Here is a 23,177-nt window from a genome sequence, read left to right as displayed (position 1 = left end):
TAAATATCAAATAACAAAATATTTCATGATATTTTCAGTATATTAAAAATTGGGGGTGAAAAGTCTAGGGTTTGTAAAATTGGGGGTGAAAAGTCTTGGGAGGAAATGTCTTGGGGGTGAAATGTCTAGGGGAGGAAAAGTCTTGGGGGTGAAACGTCTGGAATTCCTGTTGAAATACTAGATACATAAAGAGACAAACATGTCTTTACAGTATTAACCTGTCTTTCTATGAACTGATTTTGTGGTTTACTTTCGATAATCCAGATTCAAACTTGACCTAGCTTACATAGTCAAACATTCTGACATCTGGCAGATGTGTCAACAAGGTATAACTGTGATTTAACCTTACTGACCTAGTTTTTGACCTCATTCATTCCAATTTCGAACTTGACCTAGATTCATAGGTCATTTACCCTGAAAAAAAGATAATTTTAGATTTTTGATGAATAAACAGTAAATGTGACCTTTTGTGACTTAACAAGGTTTTACTTCAATCTGACCTAGTTTAACAACGCCGGTAAACCACTATTTAAAAAGACCTACTTTTCAAAGTATGTAAATATAACGTAGAAAATATTACAAAGATCTGGAGTTTTGCTCTTAACAAGGTTTTTCTGATTTGACCTATGAACCTAGTTTATAATCTCATGTAACCCAGTTTTGACTTTTTACATAGATGATTTTCATGATGATCAGGTGGAATATGTGGCTTCTAGAGTGCCAACAAAGGTTTCTATAATCTGACCAAGTGTGTTTGTGTGCGTTTGTTGTTTGTGTTCGGGTTACTTCTTTAACAACACTTTTTCATAACAAGAGGACCATGATGGTCCTGAATCGCTCACCTCTTCCCACATGACCCAGTTTTGAGTATGACGTCGTTTTTTCTATTATTTGACATAGTGACCTAGTTTTTGAGCTCATGTGACCCATTTTGAACTTGACCTAGATATTATCAAGATAAAAATTCTGACCAATTTTCAAGAAGATCCATTGAAAAATATGGTCTCTAGAGAGTCACAAGGTTTTTCTATTATTTGACCTATTAACCTGGTTTTCAAAGGTACGTGACCCTGTTTTGAATTTTATCTAGATATCATCAAGGTGAACATTCTCACTAATTTTCATGAAGATCTCATGAAAAATATGGCCTCTAGAGGTCACAAGGTTTTTCTATTTTTATACCTACTGGCCTAGTTTTTGACCGCACGTGACCCAGGTTTGAAACTGACCTAGATATCATCAAGGTGAACATTCAGATCAATTTTCATGAAGATCCACTGAAAAATATGGCCTCTAGAGAGGCCAAAAGATTTTAATAATTTTAGACCTACTGACCTAGTTTTTGACCATAGCTGACCCAGTTTCAAACTTAGATATCATCAAGATGAACATTCTGACCAACATTCATACAGATCCCATGAAAAGTATGGCCTCTAGAGAGGTCACAAGGTTTTTTTATTATTTGACCTACTGACCTAGTTTTTAAGGCACATGAACCAGTTTCAAACTTGACCTAGATATCATCAAGGTGAACATTCAGATCAATTTTCATGAAGATCCATTGAAAAATATGGCCTCTAGAGAGGTCAAAAGATTTTAATAATTTTAGACCTACTGACCTAATTTTTGACTGCACATGACCCTGTTTCGAACTTGACCTAGATATCATCAACATGAACATTCAGGCCAACTTTCATACACATCCCATGAAAAACATGGCTTCCAGAGAGGTCACAAGGTTTTTCTATTATTTGACCTACTGACCTAGTTTTTGAGGGCACGTGACCCACTTTCGAACTTGACCTAGATATCATCAAGGTGAACATTCTGACCAATTTTCATGAAGATTTCATGAAATATATGGCCTCTAGAGAGGTCACAAGGTTTTTTCTATTTTTAGACCTACTGACTTAGTTTTTGACGAACGTGACCCAGTTTCGAACCTGACCTAGATATCATCAAGATGAACATTCAGACCAACTTTCATACAGATTCCATGAAAAATATGGTCTCCAGAGAGGTCAACAGGTTTTTCTATTATTTGACCTACTGACCTAGTTTTTTAACGGCACGTGACCCACTTTCGAACTTGACCTAGATATCATCAAGGTGAACATTCTAACTAATTTTCATGAAGATCTCATGAAATATATGGCCTCTAGAGAGGTCACAAGGTTTTTCTATTTTTAGACCTACTGACCTAGTTTTTGACCGCACGTGACCCAGTTTCGAACCTGACCTAGATATCATCAAGATGAACATTCAAACCAACTTTCATACAGATCCCATGAAAAATATGGCCTTCAGAGAGGTCACAAGGTTTTTCTATTATTTGACCTACTGACCTAGTTTTTGACGGCACGTGACCCACTTTCGTTCTTGACCTAAATATCATAAAGGTGAACATTCTGACCAATTTTCATGAAGATCTCATGAAATATATGGCCTCTAGAGAGGTCACAAGGTTTTTCTATTTTTAGACCTACTGACCTAGTTTTTGATGGCACGTGGCCCAGTTTCGAACTTGACCTAGATATCATCAAGGTGAACATTCTGACCAATTTTCATGGAGATCTTTTGAAATATATGGCCTCTAGAGAGGTCACAAGGTTTTTCTATTTTTAGACCTACTGACCTAGTTTTTGAAGGCACGTGACCCAGTTTCGAACTTGACCTAGATATCATCAAGATGAACATTCTGACCAACTTTCATAAAGATCCCATTAAAAATGTGACCTCTAGAGTGGTCACAAGCAAAAGTTTACGGGCGCACGCATGCACGGACGACGGACACCGCGCGATCACAAAAGCTCACCTTGTCACTTTGTGACAGGTGAGCTAAAAACGAGTGTCTACTTGTAGCAGTGAGCACAACACCTAACTTTATAATGCTGCCTCAATGGAATATAAACAAGATACCCCATCCAGTCATATTATACTGACACAAGGCTGACCAGTCCTAGAACTTATCTTCTTCATGCTGAGCCCACCATTTTTTATGTCTTCCGTTACATGACGCGTCCATGGAGGCAACCCACATCCTAACACTCAGCTACCGAGGTGGTCTACTGACCAAGTGACCTAGCGTCCACCCCCCTGATGACCAAGTAACTAATATGATCGAGATTTTATTGATGGTAACATTCTGACAAAGACTGGACCAAACTTATGACTTACAGAGTGCACACCCGTAGGGGACTAAACAAAATTATATTTGTAAATAATTGCAATTCAAAAATAAATTACATTTCCCGAGTAACTGAGTGTAATTGGGTGATTTTTAATTTCATGTAATTGTAATTTAATTAATTTCAGTGCAGTTTTGGGGTGTAATTGACAAATACATTTCAATAACTTTTCAATTACATGGCGCATGCTTTTAGTTTGTTGTTATTATACTCTGACGAAGTCCAATGGACAAAACATATTAGTTTTAAAATAAAAAGTATATATCTGGAGTTAGTTCTTTGCTTTATCTATTATTTAGAGTGAACATTAACAGCCAAACTGCTGAGAATGCACAACAATGATGGTCACAGAAAGGACACATTAACTCTGAGCCCAGGCCGGATAAAAAGGAAGCAAGTGTGACATTCATTTTTTTACTATAACTGTTCCTCTTGTGTGTTCTTGTGTTTTATAATGAATTCAATCTTATTAATAGTCGGCCAACTAAAAAAAGATGATATATTGCTACAAGAGTCCCAAAGAAAACACCAAGAAAAACTGTATAAAAATGGTTGTTGTTTTTTGTCCTATGTGCAACAAAATTTTCTTCTGCGTATTATTCTATAGGCTAGCCAGTTAGATGAACATGCATGCATATATTATATGGAACAGGTGAACAGGAAAACAATAAAAGGTATCCAATGGCCATCTTTCACTAAAATATTTTATCTCAAATGTACAAAATCCTCAACAAAGGTATTTAACATTAATAAATAAAGTAAATATATAATTAAATTTCCTAAAGAGCTACATTCATAAATATATGTCATGCAGTAACAGCTGATTGTTAAAAATAGCCGGTTTTTTAGTGGTAAAACACATTTATACTTCATTTATCTAGTCATGTATGCACTGTGTACTAGTATTAACCTATTAAGTATAGTAGCATTTATAGTAACTTAATACACATGAATTTGTTAATTTTATGTTTACATAAACCATACGAAGTAATTGTAATATTTTTAAATATATGGTACAGACCTAACTGTTTAGTCTTAAATTAACACTTACAAGTGACGGAGTATTGCGGTGGCAATACAGAAGTCCCATACTGGTATAAAACTTTAAGGAGCTAAGAAACAAGAACTATTTTTAATTAAATTTAAATAGTGACCTTGACCTGCAAGCACAGATCATGTAAAGGATATGTGTACACTGTCTCATCATGGGGAACATTTGTGTACAGCATTAAGATAATCCATCAATCATTCAATGCACATAGAAGTGACGGAGCAGAAACTAATTTTTACATGATCTTCAACAGTGACCTTGACCTTTGACCGACAACCTAGGTCATGTGCGCGACAAATAGTCTAATTATGGGAAACATTTTTGTGAAGTAATGAAAAAGTCTTTCAATGCATTTGAAAGTTATGTGGCAGAAACAAATATTTACTTCAACTTAAACAGTGACCTTGACCTTTAACTGACAAGCACAGGTCATGTGTTGACACATTGTCTCATCATGGGGAATGTTTGTGTGTACCACTAAGATAATCTGTCAATGCATATAAAAGTTATAGAGTGGAAGCAATTTTTACTTGACCTTCAATAGTGACCTTGACCTTTGACCTACAAACATAAGTCATGTATGTGCACTATCTACATATCTAGATATTATCCTCTATACACACACACCAAGTTTTACAAACCAAGCTTGAATACTTTTCGTGTAATTGCAGGATCCAGGTTTGCAGACGGAAAAGATAGATGGAACCTAGCTTGAATACTTCTCCAGTAACTGCAGGATCCAGATTTGCGGATGGACAGATGGATGGACAGCATTCCTAGTCCCATCCAGTGTTCCACCAGTAGGGGACTAATTAACAAGAGCTGTTGGAGGACAGCAACGCTCGACTATTCAACAGCCTTGTCGACTGAATGAATACGAAAGTTTCAATCCATTCCCATTAGAGGGTACTGAGATACCAGCTTACATATAAGAATTTAACCCAAAACTCCTAAGTTTAAAAAGGTGCATAATTTTCTAAAATGCAAAGTTGAGTTATTGACCCTTTGCACTGCATGTCATATCATGACAGTGAACAAGTGTGTGAAGTTTCAATCCTTTCCCATTAGTGGATACTGAGATACCAGCTTACATACAAAACCTTAACCAAAAAATTCTAAGTCGAAAAAGGGGCATAATTTTGTAAAAAAGCAAAATAGAGTTATGGAACCTGCTTTGTGCATGTCAGATCATGACAGTGAACAAGTGTGTGAAGTTTCAATCCATTCCAATTAGGCCATACCAAATTGATATGTCGTTCGTCGGAACTACCGCATCAATAATTTCATTCCCGAGAGAAAAAAATAAAAATTACCCGCCCGCACGTACATAAAAATCTCCGAAAAAAAATTTTTTTTTTTTCGATTATGCGGTCCGGAATAATAACGGCAAAACAGGTTTTATCGCTGTTTTAATGCGTCAAAGTGATATTGATCGGATTTCATGCGTCATGTAGCTGATGATCCAAACTCAAAAAGTCAGGAATTATGGTGTTGTTCATCATTTGTTTTAAATCTGGAGTGTCCTTCGATGTGCCGGTAGGTAATGAAATAGGCACATTCTACTTTTGTTCAATACAGTGAAAAGAACGAAGCCCGACTTGTAAGACGTGCACGGGGATGCAGTTCAAAATATTTGGAAATATTGTTCAGATATAAAGTTTTCAAACCATTTGTTATCAGCTGTTTAATTCAGCATGTTAGATCTAGAGGGGCCAACTACTATCTTAAAAAATATTTGTTCACAGATCCTGACCGACCTATCACATTGTCTCGGCCAAAATCTTTTTGAACGTAACTTCTTTAGTACAGCAGTCAGATATTCTATCAAAACACATTTAGTCAATTTAAAAATTGTTTAGCTTTTCAAATAAGTAGTGTTGATATGAAAATAATTTCTAACAAAATCTGTCCTTTTGTAACCCCAGTTTTGCCTGTTTGTACACATGACGCCAGGATATATTTAAAATTGGCTGTAAATTGATTGAACGGAAGAAACTGAAAAAAACAGACTTCCCCAACTCTAAATTTATAGTTCAGTCAAAGCACAACAAACAACACTTTTAAGGGTGGCCATATTGGGATCATTCTTTGTCCGTCTGTTATTATTTTTGCCTGAAATGAATCTCTACCACAAAAGCTTAAGCTAGCCTGATCATGATCTGTTAAGAAATTATTCCAAAGGGATTCGAGCAATGTCGAAGCGTCTGTATGCCCAACTCCGTTTGGTCTCACTGGTCAAGTGGTTTATTACTTCCCCTCACTTCTATGGGTTGGAGTTCCACTAGGGGCACAAAATTGTTCATGTGTCAAAGCCATCTAACTGTGTTTCAGAAGAAATGTTATTCCACACAATCATGTGTCTGTTTTGTCTTAAATATTCCTCATCCTGTGCCATTAAATAGGCACGTCTTCAGATTAATGTAGAAAAATCAAAATTAAAAATAAGACACTCATTCCTTAGTAATTAAAATTATAATATATAAAAAACATAAAGTGATTCAATGAGTTTTGGCAAGAATTTATTTGCAAAATCATTCATGTAGTCTTTAAAACATATAGAAAAGCTATATACTGTGTTACCCACACTGTAAATGTTTGATTTCTGTGTTATTTCTAAAGAAATGTTAACTTTATATATAATCATAACCGCCTCCTCAAGGGTTCAAGCTGGGAAAAAAAATAAAAAATGCCCGCTCGCTCCATGTAAAATCTACCCGCCTCTGAAAAATTCAAAATTGAGAAAAAAAAAATAAAATAAAAATTTCGCTCGCCCGCTCCTAATTTTTTGGAAAATTTTCCGAAGAACTATTAATCAATTTGGTATGGCCTTAGTGAGTACTGAGATACCAGCTTACATACAAAACCTTAACCAAAAAATTCTAAGTCGAAAAAGGGGCATAATTTTGTAAAAAAGCAAAATAGAGTTATGGACCTGTGCAATGTAAGTCAGTTTATCACAGTGAATAAGTGTGTGAAGTTTCAATCCATTCCCACAAGTGGTTACTGAGATACCAGCTTACATACAAAACCTTAACCAAAAATTTCTAAGTGAAAAAAGGGGCATAATTTTGTAAAAAAGCAAAATAGAGTTATGGGACCTGTGCAATGTAAGTCAGTTTATCACAGTGAATAAGTGTGTGAAGTTTCAATCCATTCCCACATGTGGTTGCTGAGATACCAGCTTACATACAAAACTTAACCAAATCGGGACGCGGACGCGGACGCGGACGCGGACGCCGACGCATGGGCGAGTCCAATAGCTCTACTATTCTATGAATAGTCGAGCTAAAAATATATTTGTAAATAATTGCAATTCAAAAATAATTTACATTTCCTAAGTAATTGAGTGTAATTGGGTGATTTTTAATTTCATTTAATTGTAATTTAATCAATTTCAGTGCAGTTTTGGGGTGTAATTGACAATCACATTTCAATTACATGGCACATGCTTTTAGTTTGTTGAACAAATAGCATATATATATAAGTTTATTGCCTGTGACACTTCCCTTAAATAAGCTAATAATTTGCATTTCATAGCTGTGAAAAATAACAGTAGAATATTACGTTAAGTGTTAATCCCTTGGACATACAGTCGAGACTGTTTTAAGAGACCTACTTTGGGAAGCAGCGAAAAAGGTCACATATGACAGGGAGTCTCTTAAAACAGTCTCACTTAACAGGATGACGCTGGTATCATATATTTTTCCAATTAAAGTACATGAATATCGGATACTTACATAGGTAGGAGTGGAAAATGATTAAATACTATTTCTTTAATTGCATATTGATAAAATATAAATTTTAAATAATTTGCATCATTCGTATGATGTTGATAAAACAAATTTAAGCTCATGATCTGGCAAGAAAATAAAGGAGAGCTGTAAAATATAAATGTTCCATTTGAACTATTTACACACTGAGGTTTATGATATTTATATTTTTGTGTTCTAATTGGTCATTGACATTTATTCGATTATTGACTGCATCTTTAATCTGTGTTTACTTCGTCGTTTCCTGTTAAATACCGCCATATTTTTGTTTCACCAGGAATAAAGTTAATTTATGCACCGACTCCGAATTCTTCAGCGACTTTTTACGCTGGTTTTCCCTAATCGAGCAGTTCAAGTGCCTTAACACGCTGTTCTAATGTCAAAACAGTTCTTTTTTATGTTTTTCATCAGCCATTTTTTGTAAACAAATTAGTTCTCGTCTCAAACAACTTCACGCGAGATAAAGAACGGTAACTCTATCGTGTAAAATCTTGCGAGGGAGCGTCTCAAAGTCGCTGAAAACGGTCTAAATATCGATTCGGGAGCCTGATTTCACAGTCGCTTGTCGCGTAAGGCAGGGGGTTGCTTAATTCAGACTCTTTTAATAGTAAATTGCGTCCGGAGCATAAAATAGGGTCGCATATGACAGGGAGTCGCTAAATTCAGGGGGTCGTTAAGGCAGTCTCGACTGTATATTGAAAAGCTTAGCATTCAGTTTAAACATTTTTATCTGATTTGATTTATTTGTGATAAAATACTGTTATGTCATATTAAATGAGCATTAATTTTGTCAATATCTGACAGTTCATTACAATTATTTTATTTAGTATAAGAGGACAAAATACAATAACTACTGTAGAAATTACGAGTAATTCTGTAACTTTAGTGAATATAGTTATCCTACAATGAGTCATAAATGTTTTACAACGTCCTTTTGATAAAATGTAGTGTCAAGGATAAAAAATTTAAAATATGTTTAAAACGTAAATGATTAAGTACTGAACTATAGGTAAATTTGAAATCATGATGACAAAACTGAGGGCTGAAACTATATTTACATCACAATCACAGTAGCGGGAGATCGTGGGTTCGATCCCCAGCCGCGTCATACCAAAGACGTAAAAAATGGTACTAGTAGCTTCCTCGCTTGGCGCTCAGCATTAAGAGGATAGTGCTAGGACTGGTCAGCCCGGTGTCAGTATAATGTGACTGGGTGGGGTATTCCAGTGAGGCAGCACTATAAAGTTGGGCATTGTGCTCACTGCTACAAGTAGACACCGTCGTTTATATGACTGAAAAATTGTTGAAAAAGACGTTAAACCCGAACACACACACACACACACACATAATCACAGAAACTGGAATTATGTCCAGTTTTTTGCTTTTTAATTTATACCATAAAAATAAACACATGTCCAGTATTCCTGTATAAATTTATTTATAAACGAATAGAATCGTATTGAAGATCCACTGATGGACCTACTTTAGTCCTGGGTATTAAATAAGAAATTCAGAACTCACAGAAATACCTGGCTTTACATGCATTACTACTTGTACATGTATTAAATATTAAGGGCTGACTATCAGCTTTTGCTCCAGTTTACTTGAAAATATTAAGGATTGAGTGATGTTCTCTTGCAGACATACATTTGAAGACATTAATGTTTCTCTGAGACTCTGTGCATAAATTCAATTTTGAAATGACTGAAATCAGTTAATGTTTGTATTATCATGTATATATGTAGTTCAAAGTAAAGAACTCTGCTACAGTATTCATGTAAGAAGCATGTTAGGTTGTTGGGTGTTACCACACTTTGTACATGTAATTGTAATTTAATGTAATTACTTACATTGCTAAAATTTATGTAATGGTAACTGTAATTTAAGTAAACATTTCACAGTGTAAGTTAATTGTAATATAATTAATTATATTTTACAGTAACTGACTCCTGGTCTGCTCAGGTATACCTTTAACTTGTCCTCACTAATTCTTTTTTTGTTCTTAGTACCCCAAACTGTTGATTTGGGGGACATTTAGCACTTATTTCCATTACAAGTATTCCATTCTTCTACCGTAATTGCTACATTGATCATAATGAATATTTCTTTGTTAACTGACCTATCAACTTATTAGGGAACATGTGTATACGCATGTCAGTTACACTTAATCTATACTTCGGGTCAAGTTTGTAACTTAATAAGACTACTAAGATATGGTTTGTTTGGGAATAACCTGGTAGAGATAACTTTTATTTATACTGTCATGTGACTTTAGAACACGGTTGGGGTTACATGAGCAACTTAAGCAGCCCAGCAGTCTTTTTGTTAATGTCCATTCTGAGGTGGTACCCCAAATGATGTGTTTCTATATATCCGTCCCTTCTGTCCTTGTATATTTGCTTTGTCCGTGTCTGTGCATGTCTGCATGTTCACATGCTGTCAGTTACAGACTGAGGAGGCTGCGTTTTTGTAACGTGGCTATCCCTAGGGCCTATTGGATATTCATCCCCTATTTTTATGGCTTTGCAGTTGCTTATTAGGTATTTATTTGAAAACATAGCAACCTGTATAATCATAATGGTGATATGCCAATGCTATGTGGTTTTGAGTTAATCTTTCAAAGTATATTTCTCCTATTTTATTCTTCCAATCAAAGAGATCAGTATCTGAAATCATAAGCAAGTCTAGCTTGTAACTGAAAAGTAATCACAAGCCCAAATAAATTTTTACTTGTCCTGCTGTCCAACTAATTGTATGCCAGTGGCAATATTGTGATAACTAATTTTTCCACAGGTCAATATCTCTCCTCCAGAAGCAGACATACAGTAAGTACGTAAAATATGGTAAATGTCAGTCTGTGAAATCGGTCTGCCTTGCTTTAAAAAATTTAGACTAGCTAAGTATCTAGACTTCTCTATGTGTTAAAGCAATTCTTAAATTGTCCCCTTCAGTCCAATGCAAGTTGGCATTGCAAAGTTTTGTTTACGTCTACAGCAGCCACAATGTATGACTTGTTTCTCCACAGAAAGATGATGCCAATAGCTGATTTTTTGCAAATTGCAGGCAAAAACTCTCCCTCATTTTGCTTTCTTCATGTTTCTTTTTACATCTTATAAATCTTTTGGTAGGATCATTTTTCATTTTTGACCTAATATCAAAATAAAGCTCCTCTTATATTGACTGACTAGTTTTGACATCAGTTACCTTCCAGATTGAATTTAATGACAGAGTCCAGTTCTAATGTTGCACAACTTTTTTCGAAACAAATTCTGTAATCTCAATTAGTAATTTCCTTCACTATGCATGCCTCCACTTTCATCACACAGACAATAGCAATGACATCATTGTGTACATGGATCCATTCTTGGAAATGTTTATAATTACACATGACACTATACTTACTCTTGATTTACGCAAAATTTAAAGGCCTAGATTCACTACTATATAAGTGTCCCCCCCCCCAAATCCAATATACAACTCCCATCTTATCTGCTGCTTATCAGCGATTATGTAACCGTAACTGATTAGAGGGCAATGAGCACAGCAGGGACCCCAACTAGACCATGAAGATGTGTGCAGTGGAGTTGAAAGAAATTAATTTTTCTTCAGTGAATGTGGAATGATAATAATATTAATTATTATTTTGATATTATATAGATGATAATGACTATTACTTTGATGTTATAATAATGATAATAATAATAATAAAAATAATCATAATTATTATTATTATTGTTATTATTATTATATTACATAAAGGATGATTAAAGATACAGTAATAATACTGAAAATAATAATGATAATAAAACACAAGTATAGTGAAAACTTCATGAGTTCTTTGTGCTGACAAACAATGTTTTTCTAATTGGAAACTGGGTTTCTTGTATTCATGTAATTAACATTATTTGAACTTAAAATTATTGTGTTCCATCTATACTGAATTTTCATTTTCAGTATGTTGCCAAAAGTGACTTTTTACATGCTTTGCTTTGTAGCTTTGAAATGCACATACTGTTTTCATTTTTTAGACAAATGTTATTTACAGTATTCTGCAAGCTCTAGATGAGTGAAAGTCACATGTTTCTGAAATATCATAATTCTCCAGACAGACTTTGAAAAAATAAAAACTTGCATATTTCTTTAAGTAAGTTTATCATTATTTCATTATTGTGAAAATAAGTTTCTGATTATCTTATTATTGTGTTTGATCAATAAATATTTTTCTTTACATAGAAATGCCAAAAAAAAAACTAGTATAACTTTAAAAGTTATCAGTTATATATCAATTTAAAATAAATTACATTGTTTCCCCTTCTCACTAATTGATACACTTGTAAGGTAGACTGACTCTCCAATAAACATTGACCCTTGTTTATTGGAACCATACTGTGATGGTCATTAGCCCCCAACTGTGCTGGTGAAGACAGAAATCCCTTGGCCCACTGCCAAAATCTAGGCCTTTAAGGCATCTTTCATTTTTATCAAGTAGAAGCAAAAGTGTTTGTGTTACAACTTGGAACATGGTAAATTTATTACAGTGATTAAAGTCTCTCTGACTGAGTATGGAACTGGAAGTGAAACTTTCAGCGCTTGACCTTGGGATCTATCTATCTATCTGCCGTTGACATCAAACCTCTTGCGGGAATGTAGACATTTTGCGTGTTAAAATCAAGAAGAGAAAGAATATAGTGATAAAAAATTTAGAGTGGAAGAAACTAAAAATAAATTTGGTGATATAAAACGGTTAAAACTTGAGTTTGCAGGATAACTAGGGCGAGACATGTTCTAGACTGCGAACTGCAGCACTGAACTGCTCTAGGGTAGGGAGGTGGGCGACACTGGGGGGGGGGGGGGGGGGGGGTTTGTTCCAATGGTACATTGTTCTTGTAATAGTCAGTGGTTGCAGTAATTAACCTATAAGGGAATGGCCATAGCAGACACAGCGGGTCAATGGGGTCAGGTAATCTACGACTGGGATAGCAACCAGATCATGATGAATCTTATAGAAGAGTGATAACCTAGAATCTATACGCCTTAAATCCAGTCGGCGAAGGTTTAGGGTGTGTAGCATATCTGTTACACTGGAAGTACGGCTGTAGTCGGTCTTGATCCAATGGGCGGCTCTCCTGTGGACATTCAATTTGGTCAATTTGAGTTTCGGTGTGGGGCAACCATACCTCGGAGGCATATTCGAGCTGGGGTCGGACTAGAGTCTGGTAAGCAATGGTCTTAATGGGTTGGGATTTGATCTAATGTTTATTCATAAAAACCTTAGGGTTTGGTTAGCTTTCTTCGTTGACCTGTTTATGTGATTGTCCCATGACAGGTCATTTGAGATATCCACGCCTAGGTATTTAGCTGAGCAGACCAATTCAAGTCGGACTCAATGTAGGTAATACTGGGTAGGGATAGGATGTTCCTTCTAGTGGCGTGGATCACTTGACATTTGGAGGGGTTGAACTCCATATCCCACTCCAACTCCCACTTTTCTAGAAGTCTGAGGTCATTTTGGAGAGTGACAGATTGGTCTGCAGATGTCAGAGTTAGATATATTGCCGTGTCATCTGCAAACAGACGGACTTTGGAACTGACGTTTTGTGGGAGGTCATTTATGTAAGCTAGGAAGAGCAGGGGATCAATATATATATGTACTGTAGTTGGTATATGTAGTTGCCAGAGTCAAATGTTTAAAAATGTGGAAATAAAGCATGTTCTGATTTATTCAAGAGGATGATTTTTTACTTTTACGCATTAAGAATTTACTTTGTTGTTAATAAGAATATCAGAAAGTTAATACACATTGTCTAAGTTGAATTCAATATGATTGCCGTATAGTTTCGTTCAGATGTTTCAGAAGCGGATGAATTTTCAAATCCGTAAAATATGAATTTATTTAATTTTTGCTTCGGAAGTCAATTTTTACAAAATAAGAGATATATGTTGTTCTAAGCAGGCTATATGGGTTTCATGATAAATAGAATAACAGACAACTGTCTACTGATACCAATGTTATCAGGCTCGGCAGATATGGGCTTAAGGGATTCGGTGAACCTCACACCTTCCAGCCCGTATCAACCTCGACCTGACAACATTGGTATCAAAAGACAGACAAGTAGCCTGTTATTCTCTATTTAACAAAAGTTTATGTAAAAAGTATCATCGCCACATTATATTGTGGCGAGAGCAGCTGTTTGCAGGGTGGGAAATTACATAATCAATCAACCAATCAGATCTATTGTGTCAACTTAGGACATGCATAATGAAAAGTGGCCAATGTTTTTTTATCAAAATCTTAAAATTAAAACATTATATTGAAAGTTTTAGATTTAGATTTTTTCCAATCCTATCTGTATTTTTACTTGCCTGTGGCTTTCTGACTATACTAATTTCGACCACTGAAACTTCCCCTTGTGACTTAAGGTAATGCATTAATAAACTAATACTAATAAAGTAATAACTTTTTTTTTTTAATATAGTTTTCTCCTAAAACTATGTATATATTCTGTTTCAGTAAGTATGTTGTCACTTCCATAACTATTTTAAGTATCATACTTATATTATATCAAAACTGCGAAATGAATCATCAGTGACGAGGCAACAATTTTGCTTTTAGATATATAAGGTTCAAATAAGAACAGGATTTGTCTAATGACAGAGCCCTCGACTATTTGAAGCCCTTTCACCTAATACTAGCTTAAACACGAAAGCTTTTAAAACATTCTCCAAAAAGTCCAAGTTGAAAAAGGGGCATAAATTTGATAAAATGTTGGCCAGAATGATGAAATTTGCCTAGTGAGGTCATCCTATGACTTATGATGCCAAAGACATGATGAAAATCTGAAAACATCAGGTCAAGTAATACCCAAGAAACATGCTTACATGTACAAGCGAAACTTTAAACAAAATTTCTATGATAACTAGAAATTGTGTCCCTAGGACACAGATGCCTCCACATACTGTGCCATTCTCTATATAGCAAAAACTATCAAAGGGCCACAACTGCAATAAAAATATTCACAGTAAAAATTCCTTTCTTTATTATGGTCATCTACTCAGCTGTGAAAGTTTGAAGTAAATCACGTTAAAAGTGTGGTAAAAGTTGGACACACGAATTTTCTCTATATTCCATATAGCAAAATCTTACTTTTTCTTGGTGTGGGTTTTTTTTGTGGTTTGTAGATAATTTAAGAACATAAGGCTAGTACTTAAATTCTTTTTTAAAGTGGGCCTAGCTATATGTTACACTTCTCAGAAGATTGTAAATTTTATATATACAACCAGGGTCTTTGAGTGACCCTGATACAACATATAGCAAATTCATTAGCTACTGTATGCCCAAGACAACAATGAACATTGGAAAAAGGAATTCCTTGGCAAAAAGCAGGGTATGTCTTCCTCATTTAAACAATTTTCTATACAACATCCAATCAGTTTGCTTGCATCAACAGTTTATGTACTGATTATTTAATGCTTACAATACCACTGGTTATATTAGACCACTATTTGCAATGAAAACTTTAGAAGATTGTCTAAAAAATGTTTGGGCCGAGCTTGCAAGGGAGAAAACTCTGGAAATTTTGTCATAATCATATTACAAATATACTGGCTTCAATAATTCATGACGAGGAATGGAAGATGCAAGTCAAAACGATATTTATCTAGCAAGTATAATAGCAGAGCTACCGCCGTCGCAAAGCGGCGCCGACAGCGTCGCATTACGGTTAGACGTATGAAAAAGAAAATGAATAGAGAGATCTAACTGTGTATACTATCGAGTTGAAAATCCGTGGTACTTTTTGGAATCGGTGTTGTTTGGATTTTTTCAAGTTACACTATGCACATAGTAATTAATCAGTAAAGATGTCAGTAGACGCTTACTGTTTACGGTTGACAATTTAAGCGTCTCGCTTACTGCTTTGAAAATGTAAAGGAGCGTTTGATAATAAGACATTAGTGCTAAATACATTTTCTACGAAGAAAAAAGAAATAAAATACAATATTTTCATTTTGAAACGACTTTCGTCACGCTGCCATTACTGAACTTTATCATATATACTTATGTTTGCCCGGATGACGTCATAATTCCACAGTGGTGTAGTGGTTAGCGAGTTCGCGTTGAAATCCTGAGGCTGTGATTTATTTTTAAATTCCTTTTTTTATTTCAGTTTTTTTTGTATTATTATGAGTTTTGAAAATATTGTATAACTAAAGTCATGCATGTGAAATTTAACAAATGTTTATAGTTTTGATGTCAGGTTCCAATGTAGTGCCTGTGCAGTTGTCAGTAGACAGAACTTTTTTTTTTTAAAAAAAGCTTAAGGATCAAAATATACAGGCATTGAACTGTGAAAAGCAAATAATGCTCTTCTCCCCGTTCACATGTATTTCATCCGTTAGCTTTAAAATCACTGACCAGAGTTTATAAAAAAAACTAAAACTATTGGCAATAAATTATCAATAAACATTAAAAAGGTTCTTAAATAGATCTTAAAGAACATAAACTTCCTAAAACGGATCCATAATTCCAGATCATTCCAGCAGCACTCCTTTAATTTTCAAGGGGCACTGGTTATTTTTCAAGGGAGCTCTGCCTCCTAGGTAGCACCTAAGTTCATTGTTCCTTCTCATGAGAAGGAACACTTACGGTGAACATGTCACACTTGACTGAGCAGATAATGGATACAAGGGTATCATCAAAGGCATCCGAATTCCAGTAGGCACCGCCATTTTGTGCTCATGCATATTCATTACAAATAGCCTCTTTGCCAATGTGTTTTTACGCATCTTTAAGTTAATCTTTAGTGAAATACAACTACGTAATAAACAAACCTACAAAAACAATAATTTAGTTTAAACTATCTAACTCCTAAATCTTACATGTCATATTGTAGAATCGAGATTAACTAAATGAATATTCATCATCTAAAAATAGACTCCTGCCTAAAATTTGGTCTACTATTATTCTTCTCCGTGTCATTCTTTGCTGCTTCCAGAGGTTCTTTTACGATTTTATTTCATACCAACTTTAATATTTTAACATTTTAAGTATAACCATCAAAACATACTGTACTAATAAAGTTTTTCGAGATTTTTTACTTGTCTGTGAAGTCACCGGATAACAACATTTCAATTACTTCCCTTGTTTTTACATAGAATTGCATGTATAATGCATTTCTTCACTTTACTGAGCTATAAATATTCCGAACTTGGTGATTTCATACCTTTTGATTAAGGCAGTGGCTAGAGAACCGGAATCGGTTCCCTAGACAGCAAACTTATTCGTCCGGAACCGGTTCTCTAACCAAAATACTGTGCATGGGCTAGGGAACCGGAATTTTATTTTTATGCATAATACTGCCGAAATCCACTTTGTTTCTTGGTTAGTGTCATGCACATTATTATCTTAATTAATTTTACCATGCCTTTGCATTTATCTGCGCTTACTGTCTTCAAAAGTGTACTCGTTGCATACCGTGTCCACCATATTTGAATAATATAAACTAGTACGAATGAATACATGGAAACCACTTTGCCGTTTTTAAACTTTATTTGCTTTAAACATGTACTATGTTTAAATTATTTAGATCTAAAATAATATTGATTTGTATTTGTGTCATTACAGGTTTATAGATGTACAAGCTAATTTATTTGCCGTTAAAACTTCGATTCTTTGATCACTTTAAGTACTGGTTTGTAACACCTCGGCATTTCACGTTCAAAGATGTGATCAATACTAATTAACAGAAATTACTTAATTTATTTTAAATTTAATTGTTTCTTTTATTGTATTGTACCTTTATAGTTTAAATTTCAAGTTTATTTCGGCTTGCTCCAGTCAGTCCAGTGCAGACGATTTCCGCATTCATCGTACTTGTTTATTTTATCATGGCGGTCAGTATGCAGTATGCGGCAAGTACACTTTTGGAGACACAGTAAACACAAATAAATGAAAGGGCATGGCTTGCGGAAATGGTAAAATTAATTAAGATAATAACATACATGATACTTTCCAAAAGAAACAAGTGAATTTCGACAGCTTTATGCATAGAAATAAAATTCCGGTTCCCTAGCCTATGCACGGTACTTTGGCTGAGAACCGGTTCCGGACGAATAAGTTCGCTATCTAGGGAACCGATTCCGGTTCTCTAGCCACTGCCTTTGATTAATCGTTTTGTAATGGTCAAGTTGTGAACTTTTTATGCGCACTTTTTTAAATCCATCAGTTTGTTGGTGCTGACTTATATAAAAGCCCTTTCTCTCCTGGTTTAGTTGTTCTGGAGCTGTAAGTATCCATTCGTGCAATGCAAATACTGGCATATGGCAGAACTATTCTTCCATCATATTGCTAATTAAAATTAGGCAAACATACGACCAAATTCTGATCTGTGCCACTAGGACATGTGTCGATATTGTTCCCTAAATTTTGACAGAGTGATTGTATTTATTGTCAGCTAATAATATTTTGGTAGGATCGCTCATCTAAAGGTGTTTTATTTTAAGTTAAATAAATGTTTGTGTGAAATAACTTAAGTATTCTTAAAATAAATAGATAAGAAAGCACGTAAACTAGCAAAAAACATAGTTCATAATTATTTTATTAAATCCCTTAAAAAGAATATTTAATGTGCGCTAGAAGGAATCTTTTGGTAAGCTAAATCTTGTATTACTGTATAGTTAGTAGACGAAAATATTACTGCTTTGTTGGCCTGTGTTTTGCCGATGAACAAAAATCTTGACTCGAACAGACACAGCCGCATTCGATTCGAACAATGGTAAGGAATATTATGATGAAAATGTGAACAGTATGTTGAATTAACGTCGTACCTGCTTCGTGGCGAAGACCTGAAGTGATTAAAAATCTCCTTAGCACATGTGTGGCTCCAATATAAACTTCTCTCTCGTGTACAGAATTTCCAACAAGATGGCGGCGATGTTTGTTGATAATTTACCAAACGTCCATTGGTCAATTTTTAATAACCTGGCTAAATTTTTTATTTCGAGCCAATGTAGCAAAATACCTTACAGATAATTGGTGTTTGGGACCTAAAGTTAAGATTTTGCAACAACGAAAATAATTAATTTATCTGTATTTAGCATTTTTAACCAATGAAATTTTAGATAAGTAGAAAACGCACATCAACTTGAATGCAATTCGTAATATCTCAGAATATGTTCTCAAGGTTCCCTCCCTTCTCCTCATAATTATGGGGGCAGTGGCAGTTGATATCAATGCATAAAATGGGGGGAAAAACATTGAAAAAATCAATTTTTAGAAATGTCAGGGAAGTGTAGAGCGGATGTATTGCATACACTTGGCACATCACTCTGCCTTCAATATATCAGTTATACCATAATGCAATGCGCGAATTGCTTTCTACATGCTGCCTGACGCACTCGTTAACAGAATAAATAACATGCGGAAACAATAACTAGTTAAATAAATATATTGGAACAAACGTAGAAAAAATACAAAATAAATTATACAGATAATTTTAAGGAGACCAAGATCTTTTCAAACAGCGTAAGCAAATAAAGAAAAAGAAAAAAAAACTTCTAAAAAGTACGTTGCATGCACATTGCACCATATTCTGCAAATGATATTATTAAAATCTAACATCAGAAGAACAGTTTTAGAGTCTTGGTATTAACAAAGCACAATATTTTCGGATTCGAAACGCCGAAGAAAAGCACTTGCGGTTAAAACATTATATATAAGTACAAAATACTTTTGATTCACGACTTTTAAGCATATATCAGCACCGTCACAATCATAACTTCTATTTCATTTTAAACAACTGATTCTCATAACAACAGATGATTGCTAATGAGGTGGTTGGGATGCCAGTTGTGGTCGGTGTCCGTCATAGATATCCATATTGAAAATACATAATTGTGCATGATCTGATAGAAAAGTATGGTGCTGCATAAGATGAGCAACAGCATCCAAAATTATTACCGAAAGTCAAATATCTACATGTCACACTAAGGAGTCATTCGTAATAAACAGAACATACGTGTATCATTATGTAGATAATGTAGTATACTCACAGCGCATGCGTATATTTTATACACACCCAGTTTGGGATGTTGTTTCAGCAGTTGTTAAGGCGCACTCATATAATAAACATATACTTGTAGTAAGAATACTGTGTTGGTCATTCTTTACAATAAGACATGGTGTCAGAAAATTAACGATTTTAATACATCCGCATTTGTCAGGATTATTAACAATCATTGTGCATATAGTGCATATAGTGTATCGGATTTAAATAATGGATTTAACCGGTGTACCGACGCCTACAATGGACTGGGACAGTCCGAATTTGTTGGAAACATTCAAAACCTTTAGAGGTCACGCGGAATTGATATTCCAGGGTCCGTTAAAGGGGAAAGATGAACCAGTACAAATCACATACTTGCTCCTATGGATGGGACAAAAAGGAAGAGAAATTTATAAAACTTTAGTGTTGACAGCTGATCAAAAAAATCAGTAAAAGCTACCGCCGACGCATTTGAAAAACACGTTCAGCCGAAATCAAACCCAGTATTTGCGCGGTTCAAATTTAATAATGAAGTGCAAGGTGAATATACCATGGAACAATTCATCACACGACTTAAGATACTTGCAAATGACTGTTCTTATGGCGAAGCCTACAAGGAAGATTTGATTAGAGATCGAATCGTGTTCGGTGTAAAGTCGTCCAAAATAAGAGAGAAGCTTTTGACAGTAGGTGAGAAACTAACATTGGCGAAAGCTGTTGACATATGTCAGACTGTAGAATATGCACAAGAGCAAATGAATAACATGCAAGAATCGTCTTCTATTAACTTTGTACGGAAAACTACTCACAAAAAAGAGGAATCGAGAAAACAAGATATAAAGTGCAAAGGCGGGTCGCGGAAATCAACGGAAACAAGCCCGATGTCGCGCACAAATCGTGCCAAAACTGTGGGCAATTCCATGGGGACAAACAGTGTAAGGCGAAGGGAGTGCAATGCCGAAACTGTAAAAAATGGAATCACTACGCGAGGGTGTGCAGGAGTAAACGTGTCAATGAAGTGAGGGCTGATGATTCATCTGAGGATATTTACATTGATACAGTAATTAGTGCTGTGGACAAGATGTGCAATCAGGCATTTGTGGATATTAAAACTGGACCTCTTGGGAAACAAATTTCTTTCAAGATAGACACTGGCGCACAGGTGAATATTTTACCTCATTTTGCATTGCAACAATTAGGTGTAAAAAACCGCACTCTGTTCCTCTGTAACGAAGCTCACAGGTTATAATGGCAACCCTTTAGTATGTCTAGGTTCCATTACCCTGCAGTGTACCCATGAACCTTCTGCACAGACCAAGTATGTAGAATTTCATGTAGTAGACACCCAGTCACCACCCTTGTTTGGTTTTCAGACTTCCATAGATTTTGGCCTAGTTAAACTCGCACATGCTGTCACTTCCAATTATGTATCCTCCCCGCTTAACAAAACAGCAGTGCTGAATGAATATTCTCAGGTTTTTAAGGGCATTGGCTCTATTCCAGGGCAATGTTCTATTTATCTGAAACATGATGCTAAACCTGTGGTTCATCCTCCACGTAGGATTCCTGTTGCATTACGAGATAAATGCAAGAAGGAGCTTGATAAGATGGAGAAATTGGGGGTCATTACAAAAGTAAGTGAGCCTACTGAGTGGGTCAATTCAATGGTGACAGTACAGAAAAAATCAGGTGACTTGCGAATAGTACTTGATCCGGGTGACTTGAACAGAAACATTCAACGTCCTTATCATCCGACAAAAACACTGGATGACATACTTCCCCAGCTAAACGGTGCTACATTTTTTACAAAATTAGACGCTAGGTCAGGTTACTGGGCCATGCATTTGACAGAGAAGTCTTCCATGTTGACTACATTCAATACCATATTTGGGAGGTACAGGTATCTGAGGCTTCCAATGGGTATTTCGTCTGCGATGGATCTGTTCCAAAAGAAAATAGACGAAATATTTGAGGGTCTCCCAGGGGTAGCTGCCATAGTAGACGATATTTAGTATATGGCAAAACAAGGGAGGAGCATGATGCGAATTTGAGAGCAGTGCTCCAAAGGTCACTAGAACAAGGTATACGCCTTAATCCAGATAAGCTGGAGGTTGGGCAGTCCCAGATTAGTTATTTCGGTCATGTGATATCTAAACAAGGTCTTAGCCCAGATCCAGACAAGGTGTCTGCAATTCGAGAAATGCCTATCCCGGAAAATAGGTCACAACTCGAAACGGTACTTGGCATGAGTCAGTATCTTGCTAGATATGCACCTAGGCTATCTGAGGTCACTTTGCCCTTACGAGAATTATTGGCGAAAGATGTAGAATTTCTCTGGGGTGAATCACAGCAGCAAGCTTATGATCAGATGATTGATATCATAACGCAAGCTCCTGTCCTTGCTTTCTATGACCCGGCCAAACCCTTAGAGTTGCAAACCGACGCAAGTAGGTCAGGACTTGGGGCCACACTCCTTCAAGAAGGTAGACCTATAGGTTATGCCAGTAAAAGTCTTACGCCAAGCCAAATGAACTATGCTATGATTGAGTTAGAGTGTCTTGGACTGGTATTTGGCTTGAAGAAATTCCACCAGTGGGTGTATGGGAAAAAAGTCAAAGTAGTTACAGACCACTTACCATTGATAGCTATATGTAAGAAACCCTTATTTGCTGCACCTGTTAGGTTACAGCGGCTGCTCTTAAACATTTCACAGCATGATATAGATGTCACTTATAGGCAGGGAACTCAGATTCCTTTACCAGATACTTTGTCTAGATTTCCGGTCAAGGATACAGATCCGTCCCTGACGGAAACTGTAGAAGTCCAGGTTAATATGGTCAAAAGAAGCTTACCGGTAAGTGACCGGAAATTACAAGAAATCAAGGTCAATACTGACGGGGACGAACAACTTTTGTCCCTGAAGCAAGTCATTATTGAAGGTTGGCCTGATGAAAGAAATCACTGCAAGTCAGAACTGCTAGATTTCTGGAATTACAGGGATGAGCTTACCGTCATGGATGGGGTAATAATGAAGGGTCACAAAATTGTTATTCCTAAATCCCTAAGGGCAGACTTATTGTCAAAACTACATTCTTCAAGTCATATGGGAATAGAGAAAACAATAAGT

The 23,177-nt window shown here is 35.6% G+C and overlaps 2 protein-coding genes across 3 annotated transcripts in view; one reads left to right on the top strand and one right to left on the bottom strand.

The window, feature by feature from the left end:
• Positions 1-19,091, bottom strand: part of LOC123549099 (uncharacterized) — an 82,484-nt gene extending 63,393 nt beyond the window's left edge. The window contains exon 1 of one of the 2 annotated variants that reach the window (XM_045336907.2): positions 18,834-19,091. The gene's annotated coding sequence lies outside the window, so the exon portion shown is untranslated. The remainder of the gene's footprint in view (positions 1-18,833) is intronic. The other variant, XM_053545651.1, reaches the window with a different exon arrangement.
• A 2,040-nt stretch (positions 19,092-21,131) lies between these two features.
• On the top strand, positions 21,132-22,062 carry LOC128558019 (uncharacterized protein K02A2.6-like). The gene is made up of 2 exons (XM_053546764.1): positions 21,132-21,212; positions 21,340-22,062. Exons 1-2 carry the CDS (start codon positions 21,132-21,134, stop codon positions 22,060-22,062), a joined length of 804 nt encoding a protein of 267 aa, XP_053402739.1.
• The last annotated feature ends 1,115 nt before the right edge of the window (positions 22,063-23,177 follow it).

This window comes from Mercenaria mercenaria, chromosome 6 (genome assembly GCF_021730395.1).
Source record: "Mercenaria mercenaria strain notata chromosome 6, MADL_Memer_1, whole genome shotgun sequence".
NCBI classification, from domain to species: Eukaryota; Metazoa; Mollusca; class Bivalvia; order Venerida; family Veneridae; genus Mercenaria; species Mercenaria mercenaria.
This window is presented reverse-complemented; position numbering and strand designations above follow the sequence as displayed.

Excerpts from the sequence above, each read along its gene's own strand:
- LOC128558019 (XM_053546764.1), top strand. The coding sequence starts at position 21,132 with ATGTGCAATCAGGCATTTGTGGATATTAAAACTGGACCTCTTGGGAAA. Across the intron at positions 21,213-21,339 it reads AGATAGACACTGGCGCACAG|TGTACCCATGAACCTTCTGC; the intron begins GTGAATATTTTA and ends ATTACCCTGCAG.